The sequence below is a fragment of the Oncorhynchus gorbuscha genome, linkage group LG18 (assembly GCF_021184085.1).
Source record: "Oncorhynchus gorbuscha isolate QuinsamMale2020 ecotype Even-year linkage group LG18, OgorEven_v1.0, whole genome shotgun sequence".
Classification (NCBI taxonomy): Eukaryota; Metazoa; Chordata; class Actinopteri; order Salmoniformes; family Salmonidae; genus Oncorhynchus; species Oncorhynchus gorbuscha.
The window spans coordinates 82,733,823-82,750,512 of NC_060190.1; the positions used below are offsets into that span (position 1 = coordinate 82,733,823).

A 16,690-nucleotide genomic window follows, 5' to 3' on the forward strand; every position below is an offset into this window, starting at 1 on the left:
CAAAGCACTTCATGGCTACCGAAGTGAGTACTACGGATCGGTAGTCATATAGGCAGGTTACACCTTCGCTTCCTTGGGCACAGGGACTATGGTGGTCTGCTTGAAACATATAGGCATTACAGACTCAGTCAAGGAGAGGTTGAAAATGTCAGTGAAGACACTTGCCAGTTGGTCAGTGCATGCTTTGAGTCCACGTCCTGGTAATCCATCTGGCCCCGCGGCCTTGTGAATGTTGACCTGTTTAAAGGTCTTACTCACATTGGCTACCGAGAGTGTTATCACACAGTCATTCGGGAACGCCTGGTGCTCTCATGCATATTTCAGTGTTACCTCGCCTCGATGCGAGCATAGAAGTGACTTAGCTTGTCTGGTTGGCTCCTGTCACTGGGCAGCTCTCGGCTGTGCTTCCATTTGTAGTCTAATGGTTTGCAAGCCCTGCCACATCTGACGAGCGTCAGAGCCGGTGTAGCATGATTCGATCTTAGTCCTGTATTGACGTTTTGCTTGTTTGCAGGGTCGTCTGAGGGCATAGCAGGTTTTTTTATAAGCTTCCGGGTTAGAGTCCCACTCCTTGAAAGTGGCAGCTCAAGCCTTTAGCTCAGTGCGGATGTTGCCTGTAATCCATGGCTTCTGGTTGGGTTATGTACGTACAGTCACTGTGGGGACGACGTCCTCAATGCACTTATTGATAAAGCCAGTGACTGATGTGGTGTACTCCTCAATGCCATCGGAAGAATCCCGGAACATATTCCAGTCTGTGCTAGCAAAACAGTCCTGTAGTTTAGCATCTGCTTCATCTGACCACTTCTGTATTGAGCGAGTCACTGGTGCTTCCTGCTTTAGTTTTCGCTGGTAAGCAGGAATCAGGAGGATAGAATTATGGTCAGATTTACCAAATGGAGGGCGAGGGAGAGCTTTGTACGAGTCTCTGTGTGTGGAGTATAGGTGGTCTAGAATTTTTTTCCCTCTGGTTTCACATTTAACATGCCGACAGAAATTTGGTATCACTGATTTGAGTTTCCCTGCATTAAAGTCCCAGAACACTAGGAGCTCCGCTTCTGGATGAGCGTTTTCCTGTTTGCTAATGGCGGAATACAGCTCAATCAATGCTATCTAAGTGCCAGCCTCTGACTGTGGTGGTATGTAAAAAGCTACGAAAAATACAGATAAACGCTCTAGGTATATCGTGTGGTCTACAGCTCATCATGAGATACTCTACCTCAGGCGAGCAAAACCTTGAGACTTCCTTAGATACCGTGCACCAGCTAATATTTACAAAAATGCATAGGCCCCCGCCCCCGTATCTTACCAGAAGCTGCTGTTCTGTCCTGCCGATAGAGTGTATAACATAGACCTCCGCCCCGTGTCTTACCAGAAACTGCTGTTCTGTCCTGCTGATAGAGTGTATAACCCGACAGCTGTATGTTCTTAATGTTGTCGTTCAGCAACGAATCGGTGAAACATAAGATATTACAATAATGTCCTGTTGATAGGATTTACGTGCTTTCAGTTCGTCCCATTTGTTTTCTAGCGATTGAACATTAGCTATGAGAACTCGTTGTCTTATCCTCACAAGGCATCCTGATCTCTTTCCCGCGAAACCTACGTTTCCTTTTCCAGCGAATCACGGGGATCTGGGCCTGGTGTCCGTAGTATATACCTTGCGTCCGACTCGTCGAAGAAAAACTCCTCGTCCAATTTGAGGTGAGTAATCCCAGTTCTGATGTCCAGACGCTCTTTTCGGTCATAAGTGACGGTAGCAGCAATATTATGTATGATTTAGCCACGTCAGAAATCAATTAGGAAAAGAGGATGTAGACGTGTCAGAAAACAAAGGATTTCTACTCATCGTTACCACTTTCATTACATGGGACGTACAAATTCAAGCAAATCATGCTCTCCTCTGTGTAAGGAAATGCAACTGCGTTTTACAAAGCAGTAAAAGGTTACAACACATGGCTGGTTACAACACATGGCTGGATACAACACATGGCTGGATACAACACAGGGCTGGATACAACACAGGGCTGGATACAACACAGGGCTGGATACAACACAGGGCTGGATACAACACAGGGCTGGATACAACACAGGGCTGGATACAACACAGGGCTGGATACAACACAGGGCTGGATACAACACAGGGCTGGATACAACACAGGGCTGGATACAACACAGGGCTGGATACAACACAGGGCTGGATACAACACAGGGCTGGATACAACACAGGGCTGGATACAACACAGGGCTGGATACAACACACACTCAGGACCACATACTGGAGTCAGTGGTTACGTCCTATTCCGCCAACTTCCTGTATTGCACCCCTCTAATCTATTAGTTCATTCATCTCACCATTTTAACCTGTCAATAACATTCCAAGATACTGTGTATCTGTACCTGCCAGCTGCTCTCTGAAGCCTCCTGTGTGGTGGCCAGTAGGCACTGCAACGTTGCCAACTTCTGTTCCAACATCTGCTCCCTGTGTAGGGCCTCCTGCCGGGGGGAGAGAGGGGCAAGGGAGAGAGAGCGACAGGAGAGGAAGGGAGAGCGATAGGAGAGGAAGGGAGTGCGATAGGAGAGGAAGGGTGAGCGAGCAGAGAGAACAAGGGGGAGAAGAGAGAAAGGAGAGAAGGAGACCGGGAGAGAAAGGGAGAGCGAGTGGAGGGAGGAGAGGGAAGGAGGGAGAGAGGAGCGGGAGGGAGGGGAGTGGGAAGGAGGGGGGAGAGAAAAGTGCAATGGGGGAGAAGAGCGGGAGAGAAGGGAAAGGGGAGGGAGAGAGAAGGGAGAGCAGAGTGAGAGAGAAGGGAGAGCAAGAGGGAGGGGCGAGGGAAAGAGGTTTGGCATGGGGAAGAGGTTGGGGGAGTGGGGAAGAGAGAGAGAGGGGAAGAAAGAGACAGGGGACGGGCCTAGGGGATGGGCCGAGGGGAGAGCGGAGCGAGAGTGAGGGAGCGGGGCAAGAGGGAGGGGCGAGGGAAAGAAGTTGGGGGAGCGGGGCAAGAGAGAGTGAGAGGGGAAGAGAGAGAGAGGGGACGGGCCGAGGGAGAGCGGGGCGAGAGGGAAGGAGGGAGGCGAGGTAAAGAAACTATTAAGTCGCTCTGGATAAGAGCATCTGCTAAATGACTTAAATGTAATGTAAATGTAAAACCTACCCAAACCAGAAACTGGATAGATGGCGACATTCATGCAAAACAAAGCGAGAACCATCGCATTTAACCGTGGCAAGGTGACTGGTAATATGGTTGAATACAAACAGTGTGGTTATTCCCTTCGTTAAGGCAATCAAACAGGAAAAATGTCAGTACAGAGACAAAGTGGAGTCGCAATTCAATGGCTCAGACACAAGACATATGTGGCAGGGACTCCAGACAGTCACGGATTATAAAAGGAAAACCAGCCACATCACGGACACCGACGTCTTGCTTCCGGACAAACTAAACCTTCACCCGCTTTGAGGATAACACAGTGCCACCGACGCGGTCCGCTCCCGAGGACTGTGGGATCTCGTTCTCCATGGCCGAAGTGAGTAAGACATTTAAGAGTGTTAACCCTCGCAGAGCTGCAGGCCAAGACGGCATCCCTAGCAGCGTCCTCAGAGCATGCGCAGACCAGCTGGCTGGAGTGTTTACAGACATATTCAATCGCTCCCTATCCCAGTCTGCTGTCCCCACTTGCTTCAAGATGGCCACCATTGTTCCTGTACCCAAGAAAGCAAAGGCAACTGAACTAAATCACTAAAGCCCCGTAGCACTCACTTCTGTCATCATGAAGTTCTTTGAGAGGCTAGTCAAGGATCATATCACCTTCACCTTATCAGACACCCTAGACCCACTTCTGTTTGCATACCACCCCAATAAGTCAACAGACGATGCAATCGCCTTCCCACTGCACACTGCCCTATCCCATCTGGACAAGAGGAATACCTACATCAAAACACTGTTCATTGACTATAGCTCAGCCTTCAACACCATAGTACCCTCCAAGCTCATTTTTACACTCAGGGCACTGGGTCGGCAACCCGCCTGGTACAACTGGGTCCTGAACTTCCTGATGGGCCGCCCCCAGGTGGTGAAGGTAGAAAACATCACCTCCACCCCGCTGATCCTCAACACTGGGGCCCCACAAGGGTGTGTTCTCAGCCCCCTGCTGTACTCCCTGTTCACCCATGACTGCGTGGCCATGCACACCTCCAACTCAAATCAAATTTGTAGACGACAACAGTAGTAGGCCTGATTACCAACAATGAAGAGACAGCCTACAGGGAGGAGGTCAGGACCCTGGCAGAGTGGGGCCAGGAAAATAACTTCTCACTCTCTCACCGTCAACAAAATGAAGGAGCTGATAGTGAACTTCAAGGAAGAGCAGAGGGAGCACGCCCCCTATCCACATCGACAGGATAGCAGTGGAGAAGGTGGAAAGCTTCAAGTTCCTCTGCATATACATCACTGAAAAACTGAAATGGTCCACCCACACAGACAGCGTGGTGAAAAGGGCACAATAAGACCTCTTCAACCTCAGGAGGCTGAAGAATTTTTTTTTAGGCTTGTCACCTAAAACCCTCATAAACTTTTATAGATGCACAATTGGGAGCATCCTGTGCTGAGAGCATCCTGGAATGTATCACCGTCTGGTACGGAAACTGCACCACCCACAACCGCAGGGTTCTCTCCAGAGGGTAGTGAGGTCTCCACAAGCATCACAACGCATCACCGGGGGCAAACTACCTGCCCTCCAGGACACTGACAGCACCTGATGTCACAGGAAGGCCAAAAGGATCAATGACAACCACCCGAGCCACTGCCTGTTCACCCCGCTATCATCCAGAAGGCGAAAACAGTACAGGTGCATCAAAGCTGGTACTGAAAAACAATGTGATTTGAAATCAAATCGTTACGTCATATGCTTTGTCAACAGGTGTGTTAATCGGAAGTTTACATACACCTTAACCAAATACATTTAAACTCAGTTTCACAATTCCTGACATTTAATCCTAGTAAATATTCCGTCTTAGGTCAGTTAGGATCACCACTTTATTTTAAGAATGTGAAAAGTCAGAATAATTGTAGAGATAATTATTTATTTCAGCTTTTATTTCTTTCATCACATTCCTAGTGGGTCAGAAGTTTACATACAATCAATTAGTAATTGGTAGCATTGCCTTTAAATTGTTTAACTTGGGTCAAACATTTCGGGTAGCCTTCCACGAGCTTCCCACAATATTTTGAGATCAGGGCTTTGTGATGCAGTGGCTTCTTCCTTGCTGAGCGGCCTTTCAGGTTATGTTCATATAGGACTCGTTTTCCTGTGGATATAGATACTTTAATACCTGTTTCCTCCAGCATCTTCACAAGGTCCTATGCCGTTGTTCTGGGATTGATTTGCACTTTTGTTGTTCATCTCTAGGAGACAGAAAGCGTCCTCTTCCTGAGCAGTAAGACGGCTGCGTGGTCCCATGGTGTTTATACTTGCGTACTATTGTTTGTACAGTTGAATGTGGTACCTTCAGGCATTTGGAAATTCCTCCCAAGGATGAACCAGACTTGTGGAGGTCTACAATTTTTTTCTGAGGTCTTGGCTGATTTCTTTTGATTTCCCATGATGTCAGGCAAAGATGCACTGAGTTTGAAGGTAGGCCTTGAAATACATCCACAGGTACACCTCCAATTGACTCAAATGATGTCAATTAGCCTATCAGAAGCTTCTAAAGGCATGACATAATTTTCTGGAATTTTCCAAGCTGTTTAAAGGCACAGTCAACTTAGTGTATGTAAACTTCTGACCCACTGGAATTGTGATACAGTAAATTATAAGTGAAATAATCTGTCTGTAAACAATTGCTGGAAAAATGACTTGTGTCATTTGTTAACAAGAAATTTGTGGAGTCGCTGAAAAACTAGTTTTAATGACTCCAACCTAAATGTAAACTTCCCACTTCAACTGTACACACACACACACACACACACACACACACACACACACACACACACACACACACACACACACACACACACACACACACACACACACACACACACACACACACACACACAGGAATCACGCTGTATCCATAGTCAGTCATCCATCTAATGAGCTTGCCTGAAGCACTGTGATTAAAAATTAAGACGCATTACTAAAGAGGGAGCCAGAGATCAAGATACCAGAAGGACAAAACCTGTTCCGGACCCCGACCCCCTCCTCCTCCTCCCCCTTCTCCTCCTCCTCCTCCTCCTCCTCCTCCTCCTCCTCCCAGCTTTCACGCTCCTGAAGGGGCAGGTAATAGGTAACACCAGCTGTCGGCAGCCTTTTCCATTTTATCCTACCATTTCTACCGCTGTTCCTGCCAGTTATCATTTTCATACGCACAAATTTCTTGGAACAGTTTCATTTATGTCAAAATCATTGTCATGTAGTTAATCATGTAGTTAATCAAAATTATATTTAAATCTAAATGAAAATTATGAATCTAAAAAGTAACTACTATTGTAATAACCTACATAAAGCCAACAAATAAAAACATTGCAGCCTGCAGGTAGAAAATATCCAGATAAAAATAAATATCCCATAAATCAAATTGGCTATGTATGGCCTGTCTGCAAGGAACGTGAAACATTGTGTCAACTATTAACTTTGGGCCTGAAGCTCCGGCTAGCAAACTGCTGGATAAGGGATAAGGAGTCATTGGGGCTGGATAAGAGATAAGGAGTAATCAGGGCTGGATAAGGGATAAGGAGTAATCAGGGGCTGGATAAGGGATAAGGAGTAATCAGCGGCTGGATAAGGGATAAGGAGTAATCAGCGGCTGGATAAGGGATAAGGAGTAATCGGGGGCTGGATAAGAGATAAGGAGTAATCGGGGCTGGATAAGAGATAAGGAGTCATCAGGGGCTGGATAAGGGATAAGGAGTAATCAGGGGCTGGATAAGGGATAAGGAGTAATCAGCGGCTGGATAAGGGATAAGGAGTAATCAGCGGCTGGATAAGGGATAAGGAGTAATCGGGGCTGGATAAGAGATAAGGAGTAATCAGGGGCTGGATAAGGGATAAGGGGTAATCAGGGGCTGGATAAGGAGTAATCAGCGGCTGGATAAGGGATAAGGAGTAATCAGCGGCTGGATAAGGGATAAGGAGTAATCAGCGGCTGGATAAGGGATAAGGAGTAATCAGGGGCTGGATAAGGAGTAATCAGCGGCTGGATAAGGGATAAGGAGTAATCAGCGGCTGGATAAGGGATAAGGAGTAATCAGGGGCTGGATAAGAGATAAGGAGTAATCAGGGGCTGGATAAGGGATAAGGAGTAATCAGGGGCTGGATAAGGAGTAATCAGCGGCTGGATAAGGGATAAGGAGTAATCAGCGGCTGGATAAGGGATAAGGAGTAATCAGCGGCTGGATAAGGGATAAGGAGTAATCAGGGGCTGGATAAGAGATAAGGGATAAGGAGTAATCGGGGGCTGGATAAGAGATAAGGAGTAATCGGGGGCTGGATAAGAGATAAGGGATAAGGAGTAATCAGGGGCTGGATAAGGGATAAGGAGTAATCGGGGGCTGGATAAGGGATAAGGAGTAATCGGGGCTGGATAAGAGATAAGGGATAAGGAGTAATCAGGGGCTGGATAAGGGATAAGGAGTAATCAGGGGCTGGATAAGAGATAAGGGATAAGGAGTAATCAGGGGCTGGATAAGAGATAAGGGATAAGGAGTAATCGGGGGCTGGATAAGAGATAAGGAGTAATCAGGGGCTGGATAAGGGATAAGGAGTAATCAGCGGCTGGATAAGGGATAAGGAGTAATCAGCGGCTGGATAAGAGATAAGGGATAAGGAGTAATCAGGGGCTGGAAAAGGGATAAGGAGTAATCAGGGGCTGGATAAGAGATAAGGGATAAGGAGTAATCAGGGGCTGGATAAGGGATAAGGAGTAATCAGGGGCTGGATAAGGGATAAGGAGTAATCGGGGCTGGATAAGAGATAAGGGATAATGAGTAATCAGGGGCTGGATAAGGGATAAGGAGTAATCGGGGGCTGGATAAGAGATAAGGAGTAACCAGCGGCTGGATAAGAGATAAGGGATAAGGAGTAATCAGGGGCTGGATAAGAGATAAGGAGTAATCAGGGGCTGGATAAGAGATAAGGAGTAATCAGGGGCTGGATAAGAGATAAGGAGTAATCAGGGGCTGGATAAGAGATAAGAAGTAATCAGGGGCTGGATAAGAGATAAGGAGTAATCGGGGGCTGGATAAGAGATAAGGAGTAATCGGGGGCTGGATAAGAGATAAGGAGTAACCAGCGGCTGGATAAGAGATAAGGGATAAGGAGTAATCAGGGGCTGGATAAGAGATAAGGAGTAATCAGGGGCTGGATAAGAGATAAGGAGTAATCAGGGGCTGGATAAGAGATAAGGAGTAATCAGGGGCTGGATAAGGGATAAGGAGTAATCGGGGGCTGGATAAGAGATAAGGAGTAATCAGAGGCTGGATAAGGGATAAGGGATAAGGAGTAATCAGCGGCTGGATAAGGAGTAATCGGGGGATGGATAAGAGATAAGGGATAAGGAGTAAATCAAGAAGGCCTGTTTTATGACATTAACACCAGATTACATATCTCATTAAATCAGCTATAGACACCATACTTTTTATTGCACATTTAGGACTAATTTTAAACTGATCCATTTGGTGATCAACATCAATTCACTAGCACTATGAAACATAGCTAAGCCACATACACATTGATAGCTTAATATATAATTTTAGTGAATTTACGAGGCATTGCTAGACCAGACATTGCGAGATACAGATGACCAAGATATAGTCTATGAGCATGTTTCCGACTGTCTGCACCGATCCTCTCTCTCCCTCCCACATTGAGGAACTATCGTCATTCTCAATGGATGTAAAAAATAAAATAAAAAACACTTTGTTTACTTGCTGTTTGAAGCAAAGATAAAATTACTTTGATAAGCGCCACGGTGATGGTGAGTGAAGACAATCAGAAAAATAAAAATGTGCCCATTTGGGGATCTGATACTAGGCCTAGCTCTACACATAATCAGGCCAGGTAGCCAGGCTCTACACATAATCAGGCCAGGTAGCCAGGCTCTACGCATAATCAGGCCAGGTAGCCAGGCTCTACGCATAATCAGGCCAGGTAGCCAGGCTCTACGCATAATCAGGCCAGGTAGCCAGGCTCTACACATAATCAGGCCAGGTAGCCTAGCTCTACACATAATCAGGCCAGGTAGCCTAGCTGAGCGTCTGCTAAATGACTTAAATGTAAATGTAAGATAATCAGGACAGGAAGCCAGGCTCTACACATAATCAGGCCAGGTGTCCCAGTCAGCATAATAATACGTAGGGTCCCAGTCAGCATCGTAGGGTCCCAGTCAGCATAATAATACGTAGGGTCCCAGTCAGCATCGTAGGGTCCCAGTCAGCATAATAATACGTAGGGTCCCAGTCAGCATAATAATACGTAGGGTCCCAGTCAGCATAATAATATGTAGGGTCCCAGTCAGCATAATAATACGTAGGGTTCCAGTCAGCATAATAGATACGTAGGGTCCCAGTCAGCATAATAATACATAGGGTCCCAGTCAGCATAATAATAATCGTAGGGTCCCAGTCAGCATAATAATCAGGGGCTGGATAGGGTCCCAGTTAGCATAATAATACATAGGGTCCCAGTCAGCATAATAGATACGTAGGGTCCCAGTCAGCATCATAGGGTCCCAGTCAGCATAATAATACGTAGGGTCCCAGTCAGCATAATAATACGTAATCAGGGTCCCAGTCAGCATCGTAGGGTCCCAGTCAGCATCGGATAGGGTCCCAGTCAGCATGGGGCTGGATAAGAGATAAGGAGTAGGGTCCCAGTCAGCATCGTAGGGTCCCAGTCAGCATCATAGGGTCCCAGTCAGCATCATAGGGTCCCAGTCAGCATAATAATTTTAAACTGATCCATTTGGGTCCCAGTCAGCATAATAAACGTAGGGTCCCAGTCAGCATAATAATAATTTTAGGGTCCCAGTCAGCATCAGAGGGTCCCAGTCAGCATCGTGAGGTCCCAGTCAGCATAATATCCGTAGGGTCCCAGTCAGCAGCGTAGGGTCCCAGTCAGCATAATAATACGTGCTGGTCCCAGTCAGCATAATAATACGATAGGGTCCCAGTCAGCATAATAATACGTAGGGTTCCAGTCAGCAAATAAAAATGTAGGGTTCCAGTCAGCATCGTAGGGTCCCAGTCAGCATCGTAGGGTCCCAGTCAGCATAATAATACGTAGGGTCCCAGTCAGCATAATAATACGTAGGGTCCCAGTCAGCATAATAATACGTAGGGTCCCAGTCAGCATTGTAGGGTCCCAGTCAGCATAATAATACGTAGGGTCCCAGTCAGCATAATAATACGTAGGGTCCCAGTCAGCATTGTAGGGTCCCAGTCAGCATAATAATACGTAGGGTCCCAGTCAGCATAATAATACGTAGGGTCCCAGTCAGCATAATAATACGTAGGGTCCCAGTCAGCATAATAATACGTAGGGTCCCAGTCAGCATTGTAGGGTCCCAGTCAGCATAATAATACGTAGGGTCCCAGTCAGCATAATAATATGTAGGGTTCCAGTCAGCATAATAATACGTAGGGTTCCAGTTAGCATCGTAGGGTCCCAGTCAGCATCGTAGGGTCCCAGTCAGCATAATAATACGTAGGGTCCCAGTCAGCATAATAATACGTAGGGTCCCAGTCAGCATCGTAGGGTCCCAGTCAGCATAATAATACATAGGGTCCCAGTCAGCATAATAATACGTAGGGTCCCAGTCAGCATCGTAGGGTACCAGTCAGCATAATAATACGTAGGGTCCCAGTCAGCATAATAATACGTAGGGTCCCAGTCTGCATAATAATACGTAGGGTCCCAGTCAGCATAATAATACGTAGGGTCCCAGTCAGCATCGTAGGGTACCAGTCAGCATAATAATACGTAGGGTCCCAGTCAGCATAATAATACGTAGGGTCCCAGTCAGCATAATAATATGTAGGGTCCCAGTCAGCATAATAATACGTAGGGTCCCAGTCAGCATAACAATACGTAGGGTCCCAGTTAGCATAATAATATGTAGGGTCCCAGTCAGCATCATAGGGTCCCAGTCAGCATAATAATACGTAGGGTCCCAGTCAGCATCATAGGGTCCCAGTCAGCATAATAATACGTAGGGTCCCAGTCAGCATCATAGGGTCCCAGTCAGCATCGTAGGGTCCCAGTCAGCATCGTAGGGTCCCAGTCAGCATCGTAGGGTCCCAGTCAGCATAATAATACGTAGGGTCCCAGTCAGCATCGTAGGGTCCCAGTCAGCATAATAATACGTAGGGTCCCAGTCAGCATCGTAGTGTCCCAGTAAGCATAATAATAATACATAGGGTACCAGTCAGCATAATAATACGTAAATATAATATAATAATAATATAATAATATAATACGTAGGGTCCCAGTCAGCATCGTAGGGTCCAAGTCAGCATAATAATACGTAGGGTCCCAGTCAGCATAATAATACGTAGGGTCCCAGTCAGCATAATAATACATAGGGTCCCAGTCAGCATAATAATACATAGGGTCCCAGTCAGCATAATAATACATAGGGTCCCAGTCAGCATAATAATACGTAGGGTCCCAGTCAGCATAATAATACGTAGGGTCCCAGTCAGCATAATAATACATAGGGTCCCAGTCAGCATAATAATACGTAGGGTCCCAGTCAGCATAATACGTAGGGTCCCAGTCAGCATCGTAGGGTCCCAGTCAGCATAATAATACGTAGGGTCCCAGTCAGCATAATAATACGTAGGGTCCCAGTCAGCATAATACGTAGGGTCCCAGTCAGCATCGTAGGGTCCCAGTCAGCATAATAATACGTAGGGTCCCAGTCAGCATAATAATACGTAGGGTCCCAGTCAGCATAATACGTAGGGTCCCAGTCAGCATCGTAGGGTCCCAGTCAGCATCGTAGGGTCCCAGTCAGCATCGTAGGGTCCCAGTCAGCATAATAATACGTAGGGTCCAGTCAGCATCATAGGGTCCCAGTCAACATAATAATACGTAGGGTCCCAGTCTGCATAATAATACGTAGGGTCCCAGTCAGCATAATAATACGTAGGGTCCCAGTCAGCATAATAATACGTAGGGTCCCAGTCAGCATAATAATACGTAGGGTCCCAGTCAGCATCGTAGGGTCCCAGTCAGCATAATAATACGTAGGGTCCCAGTCAGCATCATAGGGTCCCAGTCAGCATAATAATATGTAGGGTCCCAGTCAGCATAATAATATGTAGGGTCCCAGTCAGCATAATAATACGTAGGGTCCCAGTCAGCATAATAATACATAGGGTCCCAGTCAGCATAATAATACGTAGGGTTCCAGTCAGCATCGTAGGGTCCCAGTCAGCATAATAATACGTAGGGTCCCAGTCAGCATAATAATACGTAGGGTTCCAGTCAGCATCGTAGGGTCCCAGTCAGCATTGTAGGGTCCCAGTCAGCATAATAATACGTAGGGTCCCAGTCAGCATAATAATACATAGGGTCCCAGTCAGCATAATAATACGTAGGGTCCCAGTCAGCATAATAATACGTAGGGTCCCAGTCAGCATAATAATACGTAGGGTCCCAGTCAGCATCGTAGGGTCCCAGTCAGCATAATAATACGTAGGGTCCCAGTCAGCATCGTAGGGTCCCAGTCAGCATAATAATACGTAGGGTCCCAGTCAGCATAATAAAACGTAGGGTCCCAGTCAGCATAATAATACGTAGGGTCCCAGTCAGCATCGTAGGGTCCCAGTCAGCATAATAATACGTAGGGTCCCAGTCAGCATAATAATACGTAGGGTCCCAGTCAGCATAATAATACGTAGGGTCCCAGTCAGCATAATAATACGTAGGGTCCCAGTCAGCATAATAATACGTAGGGTCCCAGTCAGCATAATAATACGTAGGGTCCCAGTCAGCATAATAATACGTAGGGTCCCAGTCAGCATAATAATACGTAGGGTCCCAGTCAGCATAATAATACGTAGGGTCCCAGTCAGCATAATAATACGTAGGGTCCCAGTCAGCATCGTAGGGTCCCAGTCAGCATAATAATACGTAGGGTCCCAGTCAGCATAATAATACATAGGGTCCCAGTCAGCATAATAATACGTAGGGTCCCAGTCAGCATAATAATACGTAGGGTCCCAGTCAGCATAATAATACGTAGGGTCCCAGTCAGCATAATAATACGTAGGGTCCCAGTCAGCATTGTAGGGTCCCAGTCAGCATAATAATACGTAGGGTTCCAGTCAGCATCGTAGGGTCCCAGTCAGCATCGTAGGGTCCCAGTCAGCATAATAATACGTAGGGTCCCAGTCAGCATAATAATACGTAGGGTCCCCGTCTTCAAAAAGTTAAGTAGACATAAATAGCACAATGCCCTGCAGTAGCAGTCTGTGGCCAGTAGGTGTCACTGTTGTTGCTTACATACCTGCAGATACTGGGAGAGCTGGAAGAGTTCCTGAGAGTACATAATGGGGGTGTTGGCTGCAACCTGCAGGTGAAGAGACACACACACACACACACACGCCAGGACATCAGGTTAGAAGAACAGATTTCACAACACACAGAGTGTGTGTCCTCAGGCCCATAGGCCACTATCACATATCTACAACAAAAAATCCATGTGTATGTGTGTGTATAGTGCCTATGTTATCGTGTGCGTATGAATGAGTCTGTGCCTATGTGTTACTTCACTGTCCCTGCAGTTCCATAAGGTTGTTTAAAAAATAATAATAATCTTACTGTTTGCATGAGTTACTTGATGTGGAACAGCTATCAATGTAGTTATGGTTCTATGTAGTACTGTGCGCCTCCCATAGTCTGTTCTGGACTTGGGGACTGTGAAGAGACCTCTGGTGGCATGTATTGTGGGGTATGCATGGGTGTCTGAGCTGTGTAGTCATTTAAACAGACAGCTCTGTGCTTTCAACATGTCAATACCTCTCACAAATACAGGTAGTGATGAAGTCAATCTCTCCTCCACTCTGAGCCAGGAGAGATGGACATGCATATGATTAACATCCAAGGACCAGCCGTGCTGCCCTGATCTAAGCCAATTGCAAAAGTCCCTCTTTGTAGCACCTGACCACATGACTGAACCGTAGTCCAGATGTGAGAATAAAACTAGGCCTGCAGGACCTGCCTTGTTGAATGTGCTGTTAAGGCAGAGTAGGGCTTTATTAAGGACAGACTTCTCCCCATATCTCCCCTTATCTAATGTTGTATCAATATGTTTTGAAAAGGACAGTTTACAATCCAGGATTACTCCAAGCAGTTTAGTCACCTCAACTTGCTCAATTTCTACATTATTTATTACAAGATTTAGTTGAAGTTTAGGTTTAGTGAGTGATTTATCCCTAAAACAATGCTTTTAGTTTTTGAAATATTTAGGACTAATTTATTCCCTGCCAACCATTCTGAAACTACCTGCAGCTCTTTAAGGGTTGCAGTCATTTTAGTTGCTGTAGTAGCTGACGTGTATAGTGTTGAGTCATCCGCATACATAGACACTGGCTTTACTCAAAGCCAGAGGCATGTCGTTAGTAAAAATTGAAAAAGGGGCCTAGAGAGCTGCCCTGGGGAATTCCTGATTCTACCTGAATTATGTTGGAGCAGATTCCATTAAAGAACACCCTCTGTGTTCTGTTAGACAGGTAACTCTATATCCACATTATAGCAGGGGGTGTAAAGCCATAACATTTACGTTCTTCCAACAGCAGATTATGATCGACAATGTCAAAAGCCGCACTGAAATGTAACAAGACAGCCCCCACAACCATTATATTATCAATTTCTCTCAGACAATCAGTAATTTGTTTAAGTGCTGTGCTTGTTGAGTGTCCTTCCCTATAAGCGTGCTAAAAATGTCTGTTGTCAATTTGTTTACTGTGAAATAGCATTGTATCTGGTCAAACAATGTTTTCTAGAAGTTTACTAAGGGTTGGTAACAGGCTGATTGGTCGGCTACTTGAGCCAGTAAAGGGGGCTTTACTATTCTTGGGTAGCGGAATGACTAATTTCCCTCCAGGCCTGAGGGCACACACTTTCTAGTCGGCTGAAATGTAAGATGTGGCAAATAGGAGTGGCAATATTGTCTGCTATTATCCATTCAGATTGTAAGACCCCGGTGGCTTGTCATAGTTAATAGACACATTTTTCACCTCTTCCACACGGACTTTACAGAATTCAAAAGTACAATTCTTGTCTTTCATAATTTGGTCCGATATACTTGGATGTGGCATCAGCATTTGTTGCTGGCATGTCAGAAGGTGTCAAAGTTATCTATAAAAGGGAGTCCAGCAGAGCTACAGTAGTCTACAGAGCTACAGTAGTCTTTCAGCCAGATGTGTAACACCAGCAGTTTGCTGAATCTTTCACACCCGCGGCCCAACGAGGGTATTGGACCTGAAGTTATTGGCCTTTTTTGTTGTTGTCTTTTAGTGCTAAAATCTGTTATTTAAAATCCCTTTAAAAATGTTCTGAGTCCATGTGGGGTCAAACGACATCACAAGGGATACCACAGTGTCAGCTCCAAGAAACCGGGGTAGAACAGTCGGAAGCAGCCTTGTTATGTACTCATGCTCCTGGGTAGCACAGTGTTATTGCCTTGGGGACCGATATGTTTCTCACCATAGAGCTGACTATGATGATGGCTGGTGATGTTGAATGGGCCGTTCTCTCAGGAAGCCTCACGGTCTGGTGAGGCTGGGAACTCAGAGGATCTGAACCCAAGGTAGAAGCTACCGGAGGAGACAGAACCGAGGACGAAGACGCAGGTACCTCTGGATCCGATCTTGAATGGGAAGCCTACAAGGAAGGTGCCAGAACCTCTGGATCAAGGGCCCCCCGTTGCCAGAGGATGCTTTCTTCGACTTCCAAAGCGAGTGACGTACCTCCATGACTGGTTGGTTGGGTGGAGAACAGCTCCGTTCAAAGGGGGGAGCCCCCTTTAGGGATGGAACCCTGCCAGCCAGTTGGCTGTAGAGAGCCGACACGGCGGCGAAACATCCACCAGACCAGAGCGGCGTCCGGCTACTGGGGTAAAATAAAAAGTATGCGGGCGTGGGTTCCCCAGTAGCTTGTGTAGGATTGCTACTAAGATTAGCCACTTTGCTCACGTAGTCCTCTGCAAGCAAGTAGTTGCTACATTGAAAGTCAGCGCGGTCCACATTGTCCCGGAACAAAGCAAAGTAAACACTGCTCCTGCAGCGCTGGAAACGTTCAATAGCGACCTCCATTTGAGACCGGTGAGGCAAGGCTAGCTGGGCTTTCACGTCTCTCCCCCTATGCCGAAACTGGCCAGATCCCGGGACACATAGCAGCGCTCACAACAATTTAGCCCAACAGAGCCGTAGAATACAAAATAAAAGTATTTCAAAACAATGTCAGATTTAAACTGAGGTCTGTAGTTCAGGTTTCAGCGTTTCAACAACAACAAACAGATGTCTGATGCAGACAAGGTGCACATCTCAAACACACACACACACACCTGTCACCACAGACAGACGAATCCGCCTACCTTATCAACAGGAAGTGGTAAAGGTGCTTGGATGACACTGTGGAGAGGACAGAGATCAGAGTTCAGTTCAGAAGGAGGATAAAGCTCATTCAACAG

The 16,690-nt window shown here is 46.4% G+C and overlaps 1 protein-coding gene across 2 annotated transcripts in view; it reads right to left on the bottom strand.

The window, feature by feature from the left end:
- LOC124003364 (sarcolemmal membrane-associated protein-like) overlaps nt 1-16,690 on the bottom strand; it is a 113,817-nt gene that overhangs the window by 66,287 nt on the left and 30,840 nt on the right. For both annotated transcript variants that reach the window (XM_046311546.1, XM_046311547.1), the window contains exons 4-6: nt 16,595-16,631; nt 13,505-13,567; nt 2,401-2,496 (exon numbers count right to left, since the gene is read on the bottom strand). In XM_046311546.1, the coding sequence (XP_046167502.1) occupies nt 2,401-2,496; nt 13,505-13,567; nt 16,595-16,631 (196 nt within the window). The remainder of the gene's footprint in view (nt 1-2,400; nt 2,497-13,504; nt 13,568-16,594; nt 16,632-16,690) is intronic.